The sequence below is a fragment of the Diabrotica virgifera genome, chromosome 3, assembly GCF_917563875.1.
Source record: "Diabrotica virgifera virgifera chromosome 3, PGI_DIABVI_V3a".
Lineage (NCBI taxonomy): Eukaryota > Metazoa > Arthropoda > Insecta > Coleoptera > Chrysomelidae > Diabrotica > Diabrotica virgifera.
In genome coordinates, this window is record NC_065445.1 from 261,306,936 (window position 1) to 261,327,940 (window position 21,005).

Here is a 21,005-nt window from a genome sequence, read left to right on the forward strand (position 1 = left end):
ATCACATTTTTGAAGCAGGTCCAAGCTCTTTTTTTCTGTCATTAGGTTTGCTTTCGAAATTGTTATCTCTTATCAAATCTCGTATTTGTGGAAGTAAAACATGAGTATAACATTCTTGTGAAACTGCTACTATCGAATTTGTACAATCTGTTGATGATACGATTGAAAAGAAGTTATGTACATATAAATACGACTCTATTCTTTGATTTAGTTAGGGCTTTCGACTGTTGAAAGCAGAACTCCTTTGAGAACAGACGGTTGGTATCAAATATTCAGTAAATTGATGGATAATTTGATACATTTCAAATCGTCCATTTTATCTTCTTCTTCTTCCTTCTTTATTATAGGCGCCTGTGATTCATCAAAATGGGTAGGGAATTAAAAAATAAGAAAAATGCTACGGTAAGGTTATTATTTCTTATTTTTATCACAGCCTAGTCTCCCTCGAAAAAAAAATAATAAAATAATAAAAGGAGGTAATTTGGGTATAATAAATACACAACCAACAAGTACAGTAACGTAAGTAATATATTTAAAATAAAAACGATATAAAAATGAGTATAAAAGGTAATAATACAAATGTTAATTTGTCAACAAAAAACATGTTATACCGATTAACGGCCAAAGTTCTTTAAACAAATTTGCCTTCTGTGGTTCAGATTCGAAAAAGATACATATTAAATATAAAATAAAATAATAAATAATACTCCTAACCAATTATTTATGGATATAAACATTACAATTAATCAAACTAATACAATCAGTTCCTATTTGTTTGAAACTAAAAAGACTGTCACTCAAAATAAGACAATATTTAACAAAATACAGTGAGGAGCGCGCTAATAACCGGCAAAATAGCGCAAAAGATGGAAAACCTATTAAATTGTGAGATAAAAAAATAAAACTAGTAGATGTGTTAAAATTAGCGATGGTAACATATACATCGACATTATGTTGATTGTTTCCCACCTTTAGACGTATCAGAGGAGTATGTCAACTAAAACTGTCACTGTGACAGTGGAATTTCTCAAACTCGTCCGATACGTCTAAAGGTGGGAAACGATCAATATAATGTCAATTTTTAAGTTACTATCGCTAAATTTAACACCTCTACTAGGTTCATCCCTTTTTATCTCACAACTTAATATGTTTTCCATCTTTTGCGTTATTTGACCGGTTATTAGTACGTTCATCACTGTATATGAAATATGATCACAACAAAAAGTACGGTGACACTGCAAACTGCTTAAAAGTTATACAGTGCTAGTCAAAAGTCCCCTCCCCCCTCGTATCTTTTGAACGGTTATAGGTACATACAATAGTGAAATTTGGGAGGAAATAATCGGACGTAAGCTTCTCAAATAGTCATAACAGGTGACGTAATAGTGATAGATGACGTTACAGAGCCACTTTGACCCATCATTTTAAATGTCAGCTTATGGCCAGTAATATCTCGTTTGAAAAATATTGAAAATACTTATTCAATCGTACTAATTTTGTTTGGGTCATAAGTTGATTTTGATAAATAAATTAAATAAATATAAAATTGAAGTTTCGCATTTAATTAATAAAAATTCAAATGTCCGTCTACGGTTACTTGTCAAAAAAGTTGACGTTTTTCAATTTTCCAGTTGTTTTTACGTCAACGTCAATTTTTTTTGACAAGTAACCATAGGCGGACGTTTGAATTTTTATTAATTAAATGCGAAACTACAATTTTATATTTATTTAATTTATTCATCAAAATCAACTTAAAACCAAACAAAATTAGTATGATTGAATAGGTATTCTCAATAAATTCAAACGAGATATCACTTGACATAAAGTCCTATTTAAAATTATCGGTCAAAGTGGCTCTGTAACGTCATCTATCACTATTACGTCACCTGTTATGACTATTTGAGAAGCTTACGTCCGTTTATTTCCTACCTCAAAATTTCACTATTATAAGTATAATCGTTCAAAAGATACAAGGGGGAGGAGACTTTTGACTAGCACTGTATGAACTAAAACAGTGCGAATTAAATAAATGGAAGTACCAGATATGTTTTTAAAGTACGTTTTAAAATTCTACCATTGTAGTGCTGCAGTGGCTATTTGGCGCATGCGCAAAATGTAACTTAACTTGTTATTAAGAAATCTCTGCGATTCATAATGCTACTAACGGTGCTGTTATAATTATAATGTAAAATAGTAAGCAAGTAGAAAAAAACCTGTTAAAATGTCCTTTTATGATGAAAAATTGTTTGTAGACCTTTGACAAAACACTCAAAGAGAGCAGACACTGACACGTTGTTCACCTACCTCAATCAGTGAGCTTTATACAGCGATCTTTGTGTTCCATGATTACTTCGTTCACTTATGGATAATCAAATACGATGAACATTGTAATCACTGTCTGCACAATTCCGATATCTATGCCATAATATTTTGCAACAAGGGAGATTTTTATAACGAGATTTATTAAAGCTATATTTAGAAAGAATATTGCATTTCTACATTCTACCTTCGTGCATCTGATGCATCGACTGCATGTGATATCAGTTCTCTGCAGTGACTGCATGGGTCACAAAATATTTAAAAAATGAGCGTTTGTAGGTTAACGACACGTGTTCTGTGAGAAAAAACCAGAAGCATTCGAAATGTGGGTGTACAGACTCATTCTTTGTATATTCTGGACCGAACATGTCACCAACATAGAGGTAATTCACAGAATTGGAAAAGAGAAAGAAATCGTGAGCAAAATTAAACAAAGAAAACTTGAATATCTAGGCCACCTATTGAGACACGATAATACTAGTGATGGCGAATGTGGTGATTTTTAAATTACGCCGTGATCAGTGACCGTGATTTTTAGATAACGGTGATTTTAAACAGAGACCGCGATCACTGATGATTTGAGTATATACATATTGTTATGTAGACCTACGTTGTAATGCATTATGTAGTGTTTTGGTTAAACCTATTGTGAAGATATGTCTTTTTATGCTGGTGTAAAGGAAACACAAAAAGACTTACTTTAAAAACATGTCAGTACTATTTGTGTAAAAAATTCAATCATATAGCCAATATGCTGTAGCCAAATGATATACTAGGAAGATATTGTAACCAGCTTCTTCACTGGCTCCTACTACTCAAGAGTTTGAATATCGGGTAATCGTTTTACCGAGATGAATCAAGCTTTAAGCTATTCTAACATTTAGTAGACCATAAGACTAAACTTACAGACTCGCCTAATTTGAAATGTATAGATTCAAACTAAAACATGAACAAACTAAGATGTTTCAAACAAAAATAACACATCTAGTTTTGATAGTACATAATACTTATAAATATGTCTTCATCAAACAGTACTAATATTTATTACATACAATGCTTAGGGGATAGTGTTTCTTTATAAAATTCCAACTTTTCTATAAATATTTTTATAATTGCCTTCCAAATATTTCAGAATCTCTTCGTTAAGATGGATAATGTATAACCATATACAATTTACCATTACTTTTTCGTATTTGATGAAATCTAGCATACAAGTTTTAACAAAATAACATAATTATTAAAAAGTTAGTTTTCTCTTGGTATGGGATATAATCTATACTCAGGGGTTCTCAATCTGTATATAACACTGGTGGTACATATCATTATTTTCGGTGGTATACAAAACACAGCCAAAACCCAGCATATTTGTAGTTAATTAGATTACCTAACTTGATAGGTATTTCAGTTACATGGTACCAAAAATAATTGAAAGAATTTTCTGGTACATGACTCAAAAAGGTTGAGAACCACTGATATATACTTTTATCTTATAAACAATGACAGTCACGAAAATATTCACATAATTTGTAAAGTTTCATATTAAAAAAACTGTATTAGGAATGTGAAAGTCAATAGTTTATCCGCTTGGGAGGGTTGACATGGAGGGGATATGACATTTCGACAGTGCTTCTCATGGTGGCAGAATTTGTAAGCCGTGGGGGACGGGCGATAAATTTAGTTCTTTTAGGGTCGGTTTTTCAGTGCTGGGTTAACCTATTTATTTTTTGGTCACCGAAATATTTATGGTTAATCAGTTTTTCAGTACTAGGTTAGCATTTAAACCCGTTTAAGTTGACCAAGATTTTAACCGATACCCATTAGAATAGATGGTTTAACCATGATACTATAAACAACATAAATAATTATTTATAGTATCATGATATTGGTTAAAATTTAAACTAGGTTAGCTAACCAAAATTTTAACCAGTTACTGAAAAACTGAGCCTTAGTTTACTATATTTTCTTACCTTAGTAATGACCTCTTCTTTTCAACCAGATCCTTTGGAAACAAAGAATCTACATATCCCTCATTCACTATAATGTTTCCAATCCGGGACAAAGCACAATACCATTTTTATTATACAAAATACAATGGTTCACAAAAGTTCCTAACCCTTGCTTGGTGAAAATCACTAAAAAGCTATATTTCATATAAATTTAAGACCGAATTATGGTGGTATTATCTTAAAAAATACTATACTTAAGAAGAAAAAGCAGCAGAGGAAGCAAAAGTTCAACTTTATAGGAATTAAAAAGGCTTGATATTAAAATCTCTTCGTAAACTATATTAATGTATTCTATCAGACAAGTTCTACCACATTGAGTATTTATAGCAAATTTTTAATAATGTATTAATACATTAGCACACCATTAATAGTAAAATTTTAAATAATCTCTTGTTTTTGTAAATCACACATAAAGCATACACATAAGATCGTCCCCCGCGTCGTCAGAGTGTACATAGTTAACGCTCCCAGCGGAATGAAAGCACTTTGGGTTACATGAAACCGTCAAAAAGAGAACAGCTTGTTGTAGAATAAGAAACATATCAGATATAGGAATATTAATTGATATTTGCTTTGTACTTTGACAACGGTTTCGATTTTAATAATCGATATTCAGATCGTTGTTTTCTAGATTGCAGTATTTGACAAAATTACCCTTTAGAAAACTAAAATTACAAAAACAAAAGATCTATATACTTTGGGAATGCCATGGATCTACATAATGTGCTTTGGGGTATTCCCATCTCGGCTCACTATAATCCTTCAGTCCTTTATGATACCCCAGGTACATTTTAAACCCCCCAGGTCGGCTTGAAGATTAACAGGTAGGTATTAGTAGGTATAATAATAATTTTATCTTGGAATTATAGATTAGGAAAAATTTCTTATTAACGTAGAAAAACATTCTACCCTGAATACCCCTTCCTTGAATATTGTACAGAAATTTTGGGTTCTTTGCGAATTTAAGAAACAGATTCTCTTGGTTGGAAATGTTGGCCGTGGAATCGATTTCGCTACTGATACATAGGATAAAGCCTGGTTAGATGTTTGAGACATATTGACTGTTTGGGTATCTGTTACGCCACTGCTCATGTAGTCAAAAACAATTATTTCTAGTTGAAGGTACACGAATGTCACTGTTTTTGCACTATGTTTTACAAAGCACGACAAAATACAGACCGCTGTTACGTGCTCGACACCTCGTAGTGGAATCAATTTATCTTTCAATCAACTACTAATTAGGAAAATTGTTATTAATTAGTGTGTGAACATTATAAATTTAAAGAACAAATACGAAAATTAGCTTCAGGTGAAACAAAGTGGAGATAAGTGGAGTAAAGGATAATTGCAAAGATTTCATCAAAACAATTGCAAAAAATAAGAATCGAATTACAACTAGTATAACCAATAATCATAATCATGATCCAGAATCAGAAAACTTATTAGAAAGACAAGTCTTGAATATGTTATAATACAATAACTTGAATATGTTTTTGTATAATATATCTATTTAATAAAGATATTGTATATAGTATTTTTACTACAAAAGCGATATTACGTAGGTCAAAATTTTTGACGTAAGAGAACTGTCAAAACATTAGAATGTGACTTTTCATTATTGCCATGTTTAATGGCAATAATGAAAAGTCACATTCTAATGTTTTGACAGTTCTCTTACGTCAAAAATTTTGACCTACGTAATATCGCTTTTGTAGTAAAAATACTATAAATGTATTTTTTTTAATGAGATGTAAAATTATTTGATAGTAATAATTAATATCCCATGAGCGGAGCTGGTATATTTTATTTCGGGCAGTTTTAATCTTTGCGCCGACTTGGGACATATTTAAAAGACCTACCTGTTTCTTGGGCCGAGATAGGCAGTGCCCTGTGCTTTGGGAGTTTGGTATTTGTTCGTTGATCTGATGTTTGTAAGGGATCCTAGAAGGAAGTGGAGGAGTTGGTGGACATACGCTCTTGGAAGAGGAGATTGGAAGTTGGAGATTTTGAAATTCCCTATAAAATTATATTCAACTACAGTTTTCATTTAAAAAATGGAAGACAATTACGAGGTATATTTTTTAAGTAAGTATCGTTTTGAAATTAAAAAAAAGTACACAAAACGCGTTAAGACGTTATGATATGCAATTATGACGAGGTGCGCCTAACGATGTATTTTCGTCTCAAGTCGGGACTTCCCCCATCTTGTATTTGATTAGAAGCTGAAAAATTCATTCTGTAAGGTATCTGAGATACTAAAAGCTTGAACGACGATCAATTTAAGAACATTACCATAGGTGAGTAGCAAATACCCAGTAGAACTTGTAATTCAAATAAACATGGTTTATTCAGATGTAGAATATTGATATAGACAAAAAAAAGTAAAGTAATTTCACTAATTATAAACTTAAATCGCTAAAATGACGAAATTCATAATGATAACAAACGTCTTCATTGGCTCTACAACTCCCAGTGGGTCTTGCCCTGTTCTAAAATTAGCTTCCATTCCTTCGCCTTCTAACTTCGTACTGTAACGTTACAAACGTCACATTTTTGATACTTTATTTTTAAATAATTATTTTACTTTATTTTCTTTAATATTTCATTAACAATAATTTTCTTCTATTTGTTTTACCAGTTTTCTTCGTTAAAAACTCGTTGGAGCCTTCTTTTATTATCCTCTTTTATTATCTTCTATTTAATATATCTCTTTTCATCTAACATCTAAATCATCATACTGAACATACCCCGTGTATTCTTACTCTGTAAATATCTGCCTTAATACGGAACATGCCTACCTTTCTACAGTTCACGCTGTCATTTCAATTCTCAAAATGGTGGTGGTAATCTTATAAAAGGCAATTACAGAGCTGATAATAGCTATCTATTTGCAGACTTATTATTCTCTTGGGGTGAGTTTTGTTCTAAGCTTTTTATAGCCTACTTTTAATTTTTTATAATTTTTTCTTATACCTAACCTTCAAATGTTCAACCATGTGTTTGGTTTCTATATTTCATTTCATCTATTAATATGCTTTTAGTAAATAAATTTTAACTAGTAATATTCAATCTTAATTCCATTTAATTTATTCTTGTCATCTGCTACTCTTTTTGATTATTTCTTAAAAGAATGGCAGACGTGGCAAAATTTGGTTTTTCTTCTTAATGATTGATATGTGTCTTTATCTTATAGTTTTTGGGAATAAAGATCAGTCCTCCCTTCGGGAGCTTCAAGCCTATCACCGGTGATGCAATTTTAAGGCGAAGAATGAGACCATGACATCCAGACTACAGCACCCAACATCTTCAGCTGCAGGGATCTGAGGCCGAATATCCGCCCAGATCTATAAGAAGTCTACAGCAGTACCATTCGACATCAAGAAGTTACCATCGAACCAGATACCAAAGCCATAAGTATAATCTACAAATTGTTAAGTTTTTGGCAAGAATTTGAATATATTTGTTAATGCATTTACTAAGTCATATTTTTATTATATCTTTGTCGAATAATAAACATGATTAGTACTGTTTTGTTTGCTTCATTCCGAATTTTCATAGTTCATTTCTAAGATTAGGACAAGACGAACACACACCTTGAGAGACTGAGCTAAGCTAAGGGTGTAGCGATGGCTATCTTGGATGATTGCGGTAATATTTTCGAATATTATTTCAATTAGCTGGGGTAGTCCATCGCCTAATTCGTTTCACTGGCGCCCAACGTGGGGCCCGAAACGAATGAGTGATGCTTCACTTAAGCGATGTTTCATGTGCTACAGCTATGGCAGTTTGGTTTGTTTTCCTACATTCTCAATCAGCTCGGCATCTGTCAAAGCGCCCCCTATAGTTCGTTTACATCGCGGCTATGGTTAGGATTGCGCAGTAAAAGTGCGCAGCGCAACCTCACCATAATTTACGATTACTGTATAGTTTTTTTATTGTTTCTTATTTTAAAACGGTACTTACTTCAAAAATATGCTAGTACGAATAAATACTGTTTCAAAAGATTCTTCTAACTGCTTTACCGTTAACTTATCACAATATCCAAAATTATACTTGATCTAGTTGTCTATGTATTCGAGTGCAATGGTTCTTCTGTTACATAGAATGATGTACATAACCTGTTCCTAAGTGAGATTCGATAATGGCACTACACAATGATCCATACGATGAAACCGATTCAAATTTATATAGACACTGGTTCGCTAGTTGAAGACAGAGCCATCTTAGACAATGTGGAGAGACTACGCTTTGGAAAACTGCTACCGTTACTGTTCTCCGAAAAGAGCTTCCGAAAACTAGAAAAGAAAAAATTGTTTAATACCATATCGTAATCCAAGTTATCACTAGCTGTAATAATGAAAAATAATACATTGTAGCATTTAAATTTTCCTAAAGCTTAAAACTTTTGGTCAGCGCTGTACCCATAATCTTTCGTAGACAGTCATAATTGCTCCGTATTCTAATTGAAAAGTAAGATTGTTTTGCCTTCGCATTGCAACTGAATAGAAATGGTATACATTTTTATTTTATAGTCGTATTACTCCGTAGAGTAACCAGGTGCATTTTCCGTTGGAACTTTACCAAGCTGCAAACGGGGGATTTGAATTGCATAGTGTAGAATTCCTTCCCTTTGTCTTCACTGCAGCATCCATTTGGCTTGCAAATTGTAGAAGCCTTGGAGGTGTCACCAGGGAAATGTACCAATAAGTTTTCAATTTAAAAATCTTTTAGTAATATTTTTAATATTTTCAATATTATTAATTTTGCTATTAGGATTGAAAACTACTTCATCTTTCAATTGCCAGATGACGCTAGTCACCTAATACCTTCACTTCGGTTGCAATGGGTGGGAAACACTCTCGGCGCTGGTCAGTTAGGGTATGGAGAACAGTGCCTACGTTCTTTCCGATGGTATACTGGTATACATTTATATTTTATAGTCGTATTACTCCGTAGAGTAACCAGGTGCATTTTCCGTTGGAACTTTACCAAGCTGCAGACGGGGGATTTGAATTGCATAGTGTAGAACTCCTTCCCTTTGTCTTCACTGCAGCATCCATTTGGCTTGCAAATTGTAGAAGCCTTGGAGGTGTCACCAGGGAAATGTACCAATAAGTTTTCAATTTAAAAATCTGTTAGTAATATTTTTAATATTTTCAATATTATTAATTTTGCTATTATGATTGAAAACTACTTCATCTTTCAATTGCCAGATGACGCTAGTCACCTAATACCTTCACTTCGGTTGCAATGGGTGGGAAAAACTCTCGGCGCTGGTCAGTAGGGTATGGAGAACAGTGCCTACGTTCTTTCCGATGAGGCTCCAATAAGAGCCGAAAATCGCGATTCAGAGGACTGGACTGCGCTCCGTATTCTAATTAAAAAGTAAGATTGTTTTGCCTTCGCATTGGAACTGAATAAAAATGGTATACATTTTTATTTTATAGTCGTATTACTCCGTAGAGTAACCAGGTGCATTTTCCGTTGGAACTTTACCAAGCTGCAGACGGGGGATTTGAATTGCATAGTATAGAATTCCTTCCCTTTTGTCTTCACTGCAGCATCCATTTGGCTTGCAAATTGTAGAAGCCTTGGAGGTGTCACCAGGGAAATGTACCAATAAGTTTTCAATTTAAAAATCTTTTAGTAATATTTTTAATATTTTCAATATTATTAATTTTGCTATTAGGATTGAAAACTACTTCATCAGTCATAATTGCCTAGACTACGTCTCGTTTCCATCTCCTATTATTAAAAATGTCTGGGTACACGCAGCTACACTCTTTTTTTAAACACCCATCAATAATTTTTATATTGCTCTTCGATTATTAATTCGTCTGACTAAAAGTATTAAATAAACAAACACCTCCATTGTCTTGCATTCTGATTTCTTCGCCTAGATGGCACACGACCCTAATTTATAAGTTTTTGAGTTGTAAAAAATCCACAGACTGTGGTAAGTTCCTTTTAATTCATTTAAATAATATTTATGATATAAAAAACATATATCTCCTTCTTCACATGGTTTCCTTCGACACTCGTTTCGATGCCTGACCCTGTAGCATTTTTCTTTTGCATCTCGGATTTTTCTTCTGATTTCTTTATTGATTTTGTTGTATTCTTCAGTGTTTTTATTTTTCTGGTTTCGTCTGTTTATTATTAGTCTCCAGATTTCATCAGTCATCCATTGTTGTTTCTTCGTTTATTAGTAGTTTTATACTGTGAACGGTCGTAGCTCAGCGGCACGTTATTGGCTTCATAATCCAGAGCGCACGAGTTCGAATCTCGGCACCAACAACGACAATTTCATTTATAAAAATGATACGAGCCATTCACCGTACTTCGGAGGTCACGTTAAGCCGTGCGTCGGTCCCCCTGGGTTAGTGTGTATCGACATTTGCCACTTCAAATAAAGTTAAAGATGCAGTGACGCCAGAACCTGTCTGAATGGATCTCCCCGGCAAAATGCCATATGCTATTATTAATAGATACTTTTGGCAATTATTTCGAATTGAGTCAGTGTTTATTTGGTTAGTCAGTTTTAGCTTTAAAAATTAGCTTAGACAAAACATAGGCCTATTAAAATTAGTTGAATTTTTTACTTAGTATCTTCTTCAAAAACTGTTTTAGCAACTTTTTAAGGACTTTATACAGGTTTCAAGTAATCAAATTCTAAATATGCCATCTTATATTTTAAACACTGGATGTAAACATGAAATTATAAGTAAAAGTAGATTTAAACATATATCGTTGATTAAAAGAGTACTTACAACTTCCTAATGCCGGATTCAGTGGTTTTTTTCCAAGGAGCATCATCAGGTTCGTATGGAAGAGGACCTTGCACTGGAGCATCTTCATCCAAGGGGCTGAAAAGCAAACAAAGTTACCAGAATAACTCAACAAATATAAATTGAAACTTAGCAAAAAAAAAAAGAAAGAAAATGAATAACTAATTAAAATAAACAAAATTCCAACAGAAAAACAAATAAACTTACGGTTCATCTAAAACTGGACTAGTGTTTTGTTTTGGACCTACTACATTCTCATATATCATCTCAATTTGTTCCATTAACGGAATAAGTATTTTGATGCTATGAATAAAAATAAACAAAAATTTAACAAAAAATAAACAAAAAAGTACAAAATAAAAACACAAAATAAAATTGTTAAGTAAATATGAAATTGCAGGTATAAAGTGTTAAAAATTCTTTGGATTTATCTGTTAGTAGAAGCAGATAATAGAAATTCAAAGTATTAAAAGATTATGTTTCACATTAAGAACGGAACATTGCGCTTATGCAGATCAGTGTTGCCAAACCTCACGGGCACGGGTGGCTACTCGACTACCGATATACGATTCATTCTAGTCAGTGTGGCATAGCATCGGCGCGCTTCTGTCGTCCATAAAAAATACATTGGCCTATCTAAGCCACGTTCCGGTCTTAATGCGAAACACGTATAGACATTATTATCATGATTTTTTTTATTTAACCTACGTTTCCTCTTTTTTCTTTGGTCGATATGTTTCCAATTCATCCTCTAAATCACTAACTTTAGCTTTAAGTTCGTTGCGTTCGTGTAAAATATCTTTTAATTCTTGCGTTGTAAATCTTGGTCTATTTGGGTCATCTAAATCGAACATCGCCATATTGCTCGGTATTGGCACATCACTCTAAAAAATGATTGCATAATAAACTTACGTGCATAGAAATCGGCCCACTTAAAAATTTGGTCATTTTCGATGTCTCATATTTCCTAAATTTGTTGGCCGATTTAAGTGATTTTTTGAAAATGTTATAGTCTGATTCTTTAACAATACCACTGCAATAATATTGTTGCGAAACAGGTAAACTTTCATTGTATACCATGTGTACCAATCAAACTGTGTTTTTTCTCAAAGTTCGCATCACCCTGTGGAATATTCTAGCATTTATAAAATACTGAAATTAAACCCCAACTATAGCCTCAGGTTTTCTTAAAATTCTGGTTTTTGATTAATTCGTCTATGTTGGATAATAAAAAAGTTAGGTACTTTAACAACTAGACATGTTCTTCATCAATATACGGTGTTTCTAAATAAGTGAGACAAACTTTAATGGGTAATGTTGCATGAAAAAATAATGACAGTTGGCTTTATAAACGTATGTCCGTTTCATTTCCGAGATACGGGATGTTGAATTTTTTCTTACAAACTGACGATTTATTTTATTGCTTTAAAACCGGTTGAGATATGCCAATGAAATTTGGTGGGTTTTAAGACGTAATTATTGCACATTTTCTGACGTACAATTAAGAATTAAATATTCACCATTAGCGCGCATACGTGTAATATGACCGATCATATTACCCGTATGCACACTAACGGTGAATATAAAATTCTTAATTTTATGTAAAAAAATCCGCAATAACTATCTCTTAAAATCTACCAAATTTCATTTGCATATCTCAACTGGTTTTAAAGCAATAAATAAATAGTCAGTTTGTAAGAAAAATTCAACATCCCGTATCTCTGAAACGAAACATTTGCGGACATACGTTTATCAAGACAAGTGTCATTATTTTTTCATGCAGAATTACCCCTTAAAGTTTGTCGCACTTATTTAAAAATACCGTGTATTGATGAAGAACATGTCTAGTTGTTAAAGTACCTAACTTTTTTATTATCCAATATAAACGAATGAATAAAAAAACAGAATGTTAAGAAAACCTGAGGCTATAGTTGGGTTTTAATTTAAGTATTTTATAAATGCTAGACTATTCCACAGGGTGATGCGAACTTTGAGAAAAAAACACAGTTTGATTGGTACATTCGGTATACAATGAAAATTTACCTGTTTAGCAACAATATTATTACAGTGGTATTGTTAAACAATCAGGCTATAACATGTTCAAAAATCTCTTAAATCGGCCAACAGGTTTAGGAAATATGAGACATCAAAAATGACCAAATTATTAAGTGGGCCGATTTCTATGCACGTAAGTTTAGTATAAATAAGTGATATGATAAGTAAAAATAAAGTTTTTTTCATATATCCAATCCGGAAATAGTTTTTGAAAGTATATATTCAAAAAAATATAAAGACGATAAATATACCTTTACCAGATCTTCGTTTTCTTTTTGTGCTAGACCTAATCTTTGCCTAAGTGCTGATATGTCCCTCTGTTGATCCTGTAACTGCACTAGGAAGTCCGCCCTTTCATCACAAAGCGTTCTCACTTGATTCTGCATCGATTTATGTTTTCGTCGTAGCTCTTTACTGGAACTGGTCAATTTTTCAACTTGAGTCTTTAACTGGAAAATATATTATTTATAAACATAAACATAAAATTTGCTAGTAGGATATTATTATACAGGGTGATTGATTAGTGGGGTAAAGCTCCGTAGAACCGTTATAGTTAATAAATAGCGATAAAAGTTAATAACAAAAATTATAGCCAACTTTGAGCTTCATATTTTAAGGGGCTATCCTAGTGTAATAGTACAAAAATCATAGACTTTTTTGGGAATTTCTAAATTAAAAAGTACTCTACCAATTCTTTTGAAAATTTGTATGAGCATTTATTATAAGAAGTACATGTAAAACAATTTTCATAAAAAAATATAGAAAATTAAATTAATTATACGCCATCTACTGGCACCGTGAAAATAAAAACATAGCTCCACTGCTGCAGTGATTGGGCCTAATAGAGATCCTGAAACATAAAATTTCAAAATTATTATTGAAATATAATTTATTTTCTATACCATCAACTAGGGGTTTTTTGATGGGATAAAAAATGTCAATTTGGAGGTTTTTGAAACTGAAAATGTTTTCTCTAATTAAAAAAAAATTCAATACTTCGCCATTTTTCCAAATTTTAATATTTTTCAAAAATCCTAGTTGATGGTACAGGAAATAACTTATATTTCAATAATCACTTTAAAATTTTATGTTTCAGGATCTCTATTAGTCCCAATCACTGCAGCAGTGGGGTCACGTTTTTATTTTCACGGTGCCAGTAAATGGGGCATAAATCGTTCAATTTTTAATATTTTTTTATGAAAATTGTTTTACATGTACTTCTTTTTATAATAAATGCTCATGTAAATTTTCAAAACAATTGGTACAGTAATTTTTATTTTAGAAATTCCCAAAGAAAGTATATGGATTTCGTACTTTTACACTAGGATAGCCCCTTAAAATTAATTAGAATGTTACAGGTTGTTCGATAACATCGTGGCAGACCAAACTTATGTTTTTTTTAAATGGAATATCCTATATTTTATCTTATATTCGAAATCTTCTTAATTTTCACATGACAAAAATATAAAGATCTGTTATGTTATACAGGGTATTTAAAAAGTTATAACCAATTTTCTATGAAAATCGTAATAAGTTCAGCTCCCTGTATAAATAAAAATAAGTACAGCGGCAATGGTTTCTTGATGTCATATTTTTTTATTTATTGTCAAAATTTTTAAAAATGATTGACATTGCTAATTTTCTTTATATCGAATACAGGGTGAGTCAAAACGCAAGTACATTATTTTCTCAGTAATTTTAAATGAAACACCCTGTATTTTATATCACTATTGAAAAGTACCATTATCGTAGTTTAATTTGTATACAACATTCCCTATGTCTAAATTTATTAGTTTTCGAGGGACCAGTAGCGTGGCCACCCAGATCACCAAAATTTAATAAACTGGACTGATTTTTTTTGGGGTTACGTTAAAAATGAAGGTTATAAAATGCCTCCAACAACAAGGGAAGAGATGAAAAATATAATACAAAGTGTATTTCGAAGTGTTAATTTACAAATGCTTCGTAGTGTAAGTAACTCATTCACTCAACTCATTTTGAACACCTTATGTAATTAAATATATAAAATATTTTATTAAAAGTAGCTTTTAATTTTTTCAAAAATGTTGTATTTTGTTTATGTTTTTTTTTGTAAAATTTTTTACTGATACATTATTTTTTGTTCTTTTTAAAGTAGTTTTTAATTGCTTCAAAAATGTTGGATGTTGTGGTTAGGTTTTTTTTTTGTAAAATTTATTACTAATAAATTATTTTTCTTTCTTTATTTGCTATATTGTTACATTGATTACCGGATTGATAATCAGTAATATTAAATTATCAGTTTTAAAAAATTCAGTCATGGCTTACTTAAAATTTGGAAAGATTTAGGCCCCTAATTAATAATTTGCTCTGAAAAATGAAAATATTTCGAAAACTATTAAATTTAGACATAGGGAATATTATGAAAAAATTAAAGTATGGTAACGGTACTTTTCAATAGTGGTATAAAATACAGGGTATTCCATTTAAAATTACTGAGAAAATAATGTACTCGCGTTTTGACTCACCCTGTATTCGATATAAAGAGAATTAGCAATATCAGCCATTCTTCAAAATTTTCAGTCAGTAAAAAATATGGCACCAATAAACCAATACTGTTGTGCTTAATTTCATTTATACAGGGAGCTGAACTTGTTAAGATTTTCATATAAAATTGGTTATAACTTTGTAAATACCATGTACAACATAACAATCCTTTATATTTTTGTGATGGGGAAGTTAAGAAGATTTCGAATATAAAATAAAATATAGGATGTTCCATTAAAAAAAAAAAAATAAGTTTGGTCTGCCACTAGGCAGTCGAACATCCCGTAACATTCTAACTAATTTTGTAATATGAATCTCAAAGTTGTCTACAATTTTTGTTATTAACTTTTATTGCTATCTATTACTATAGCGGATCTATTGAGCTTTACCCCACTAATCAATCACCCTGTATAGAACAACAGATCTTCCTTGTTACCTATGTTATCTATTAAACTTATTTTGAAAAGCTTATTGATTTACATCTCACAAATTGAATATATTGTGCTTTTCAGAAATATACTGCAATAAAAAATAAGCCAGAGTAGCAGGCCAGAGCCACTATTAGCAGGATGTGCAAGGTATTATGTAACGGAAGCCTAAAATTGGGATCCAGGATCCTCCTACTTCATTGCTATTGTTCTTGGTTTTCCTTTATGGTATCGAATTCTTGGACTGTGAATAAAATGGATCTAAATCGCCTTGAGGCTTTTGAAATATGCTATAGAAGAATTTTAAAAGTTACTTGGGGGAGAAGATTTGAAACTCGAGATTATAAAAAGCATCAAGAGAAAGCTGGAGTATTTAGGACATGTAATGATAGGTCCTAAATATAGGTTGCTACAAAATATTATGCAAGGGAAAATAGCAAAAGCAGTCGAGAACGAAGAAGGACTTTATGGTTGAAGAACTTTCTGGATTGGTGTGGTATTGATACAAGCATGTTATTTAGGGTAGCAGTGAATAAAATTAAGATAGCTATGATGGTAACTAACATTCTGAAAGGATATGGTACATGGAGAAGAAGTAAAAAATACTTACATTATCTACATCAAGGTTTTTTTCTTGTAACAATTTTTCTTTAAACCTAATTTCATCTCTCTGCTTTTCGACAGAATCCTTTAACCTCTGCAAAATATCGTTTTCTGTGGTAGGGGTTAAATTCGCTGGTGTATGATTTGGACTTTGTTCCTTGACAAGACGTCGATTTTCTTCTTGTAATTTGGAAACCATGGAAACCAATTCTTTGGTTTCAGATCTCCATTGTTCTTCGATGATTTCCAACTCCTAAAAAGAACTTTCTATTTGAAAATACTAATCTACAAGAAATAAAAAATTTCAAAAATAACGTATCAGACGAGTTTAGCAACTGCCACTGTCACAGTAACAGTTTAAGTTGACATACTCCTCTGATACGTGTAAAGGTGGGAAACAATCAAATATATCGCACCCTCAGTGCAAGACTGCAGTAAGTCAAAATAAGTAAATTTCAAGATAGACGATTTTGTTTATTTTCGTGCTAATATCGGTGAAATAAGACACAAGTTTTAAGAAAAATTAACATTTGATAATGATTTTGCATGCTTTTCAGCCTATATTACATTAACCAAAAATAAAAATTTAAATAAAATAATATTAATGCAAAAAAAATTAGGAATTTCAAAGTTACAACACTTTTGCACGGAAAAAAATCACATTTAGTATTAGAATTTCAAAGTTACAACAATTTTGCAGGGAGAAATTTGTAAAAAGTGTAGACACGTTTACTTTTACAGTAAAACCTGTGTTACGGGCCACCTGTACTAACGGCCAGTTTAAAAATTCCCCAAACCAATTATGTATATCTAGACTACAAAAACTGGCAATACCGGCCACCTTTCTATATCGGCCAATAGTTCTTTCTTTTTTAGTGGCCGTTGCTGACAGGTTTTACCATAGTTGTTGTCCTCTTCTCGTACATCATCTTGTGCCAAAATATTTTTATAAAAACTGTGGTGGGCTTCTGGTATCATACCCGAATGGCATAAGTATACCAAATCTTTCTTTTTGGCCATTTGAATTTTTGGCTGTTCTTTGGCAAGTTTTCTGAGAATAGATATTTTTGACCTCTCAGTATTGTCAATACACAAGTTTTAAGATAACTGTTTTTCCTTTCATGAGAAAAAATACTTTTTGGTCGTAAATAATTAGTCTTAATTTATGTGGTTTTAATCCAATCTAACAAATAAATGGTCAAACGACATCGCACACATCTTATGAAAAATATATATAATATGTATCACACAAAGGACATAAAATTTACATGAATAGATTGATCTCGAAAATCTTTGTTTATTATCTCAGCCGTTAATGGATTACGTAGACGCGCTGTATATTAAAATTAAACACCACAGATATAGATATTATAATAACAAATATCTTACTTTTTTCATTGCTTGTTATTGCTTCTTATCGAATCCATTGCAATGTTCCGTGCAAAAATTACATTAGAGTTACAACAGTTTTGTACGGAACTTATGTTCAAAAACACAAAATAGTTAAACTGTTGTTATTGTAATATTTAGCCGGTTAAGCATTTGAAAGTTACTAAAGTTTTACAGGGGATAGATATGCATGTTTACAATCGAATTCCATGATTACTTCATTTTTATAAAATTTTGAGTTACTGCAGTCTTGCACTGAGGGTGCGATATGTAAATTTATATGTTAATATTGCTAAATTTACCAGCTCGACTAGTTTCAATTCTTTTTATTTCATAACTTAATACGTTTTCCATTTTTTGTGCTATTTTGCCAGTTAATGGGTCTATTGAATAAAAAGAAGTATTTGCTTTTACTTCCTCGTATTTAAGTATTTACTTAATAGTAATTAAATAAAGCATTAAAGAAATTACTTTATTCAATTACTATTAAGTAAATACTTAAATACTTGTAAAAGCAAATACTTCTTTTTATTCAATAGACCCATTAGCATGCTAATCACTGTATACATTTTTAATATATGTTAGGATCAGACATCCACATGCAATGTGTTAACTGAGACAGTAAAAGCAATGGTCACCAAAATAACAAATGAGGAAAAAGGAAGTGCTTCGAGCACTTAAAAAATAAGAAAGGAAAAGTAGTTGGAACAGATTATATTCCTGGAGAAGTGTGAACAGCATCAGGAGAGGCAAGAACAAGTTGGCTAACAGGTTCATTTAATAGCATTATGTAATTTGGACAAACACCAGATGAATGGAAAAGCAGTAGGTATATTCGTACTTGTTTACAAAAACAAGGGAGATATACAGTGATCTACAAACCAAGTACAGGGGCATAAAACTACTTAGTCAAACCATGAAAATGTGGGAGAGAGTAATTGACATAAGGATATATTATAAAGAAAGCAAAATATCTGATAATTAGTTTGGCTATGCAGGGTAGATCAACAACAGATGTAATTTTCATTATAAGGCAGTTGATGGAAAAATATAGAAATAAAGAAACACATGCTCATATGGTATTCATTGATCTTGAGAAAGCATATGAAGCGAACAGAGGAAAAAGGAGGAATGTCACTTTTGTTGAATTCTTCAGGAGAGCATTTCAAAGTTATAAGACTAATATTAATGATATGTTTTGTTATAATATATGGTAATTTTTTTTAAATCATATGTTTACTCTGTTGTTACACACAAAAACAATGTGTAACAATAAAAGCGTTTTAACTTATTTCTGCATGACAGATTCACAGCTGACATTCCCCCTTCTTAACAGGTAACAGCGTGACATTCCCCTTCTTCTAGTGTATAGGTATTTTATTATTCATGTTATCTCATGTCACAACCCATTTTTAACTAGTGTTATTTACATATAGTAAAGTACAGAATATAACCTATCTAATGTATTAAAACAAAAAATGAAAACTTCTTACATTCCTCCTTTTTCCCCTGTACCCTTCATATGATATAGATCCTCAGGAGGTTCTTTGGTGGACACTCAATAAAAAGAGAGTCCCCATTGAATATGTAAATATTATGAGAGACATGTATGACAGAGTAACAACTAGTGTTAGGACAGGTGTGGGAGAGACTGATAAATTTCATATGAAAGTAGGATTACAACAAGGCTTGTACTTAGTCCTTCTCCATCTTAGTCCTGATTTATTCTCATTAGTTTTTGATCAGATAACAGCAAAACTACAGGGTAACATTCTCTGTTGCTTAATGTATGTTGTTGATGTAGTATTAGCAGGAAACTGTAAAAGTGACTTAGAACAAAAACTGAAATGTTGTTCTGAAGCTATTTATATATGGAACAGCGGACACAAGCTCTTGAGGAGAAAGGTTTAAAACATAGTAATTTAATATCCCATAGATCTTGCATATCTTCTATATAAACCTACTGATACCAATTTGACCTGTTAAAACATTGCGTGCCACGTTGCTCATATATGAGACACAGATATTTTGCCAGGGGCCACGGTGCTCATTTTTGATAAACACATATAACTAACTTTCATGGCCGTGGATATCATAGTGTCTCGATTAGAGCGTGGCACACGATGCGTTATATTCTGATAAAAGATACTCTTCGGACACTAAATACATTTTAATTATTCCTAAATATGTTACCTTTTCAAACTTCTTTCTGTACTCAGCTTTTTCGAGTTTATCATTTTCTAACTGAGATATTTTGGCCTGTAGTTCATGCAACAACATATTCTCTCTTTCATTTCTTGTAGCCAGGTTTTCCAACAGTTCCAATGCATTGATTACTTTGGGCATTAAAGCAGTCATGGCATCAGCCCCATGCTGATCTATAATTTTTTCGCATTCCTTTCCAATATCAGACGCAATATCATACACATCCACTACTGTTACTTCCCCTGACAAATCACTTACATCCTCCATTTTATTAAAAAGAATAATATGACTCTGTTGAGGCATGAATTAACTGTTGAATATATTTATATGTACTTGATTAATCTTATTTTCGCATCACGCATATTATGAATCGATTTTCAAGGATTGTAAACCTATGCTTTGAAGAAAATGTCAGTCAAAAATCATTTAAACTTTAAACAAAAGTGTTAAAGGTTGAAGTTTAGGAGATGGAGATGATAGACATGACATGACACATATGATTGTCTGTCACACTTGTGTGACAGATAGTGACGTCACATTCGACTTCTTGTACAGACTCCAAAATAATAATTATTTTTTAGACCAATCAGGGCAAAGACCTAAAATATCATACATAATTATAACAATTTATCTTCTATAGGATTTTGATTCTTTCAAAAATTAATCCTATAATATATAAAATAAAT

At 31.9% G+C, this 21,005-nt stretch overlaps 1 protein-coding gene across 2 annotated transcripts; it reads right to left on the minus strand.

Annotated features, from left to right (window-relative positions):
• Positions 1–510: 510 nt before the first annotated feature.
• Positions 511–20,809, minus strand: LOC114326834 (RILP-like protein homolog). 2 transcript variants are annotated; one of them, XM_028275289.2, is made up of 7 exons: positions 20,308–20,808; positions 16,733–16,978; positions 13,420–13,617; positions 11,822–11,997; positions 11,321–11,416; positions 11,096–11,191; positions 511–8,620 (listed from the first exon to the last, which is right to left on the minus strand). In XM_028275289.2, exons 1-7 carry the CDS (start codon positions 20,620–20,622, stop codon positions 8,509–8,511), a joined length of 1,239 nt encoding a protein of 412 aa, XP_028131090.1. In that variant the 5' UTR covers positions 20,623–20,808; the 3' UTR covers positions 511–8,508. The 2 variants fall into 2 exon arrangements, with proteins under 2 accessions (XP_028131090.1, XP_028131092.1); XM_028275291.2 differs by lacking the exon at positions 11,321–11,416 and having other exon boundaries at positions 20,308–20,809.
• Positions 20,810–21,005: the final 196 nt, after the last annotated feature.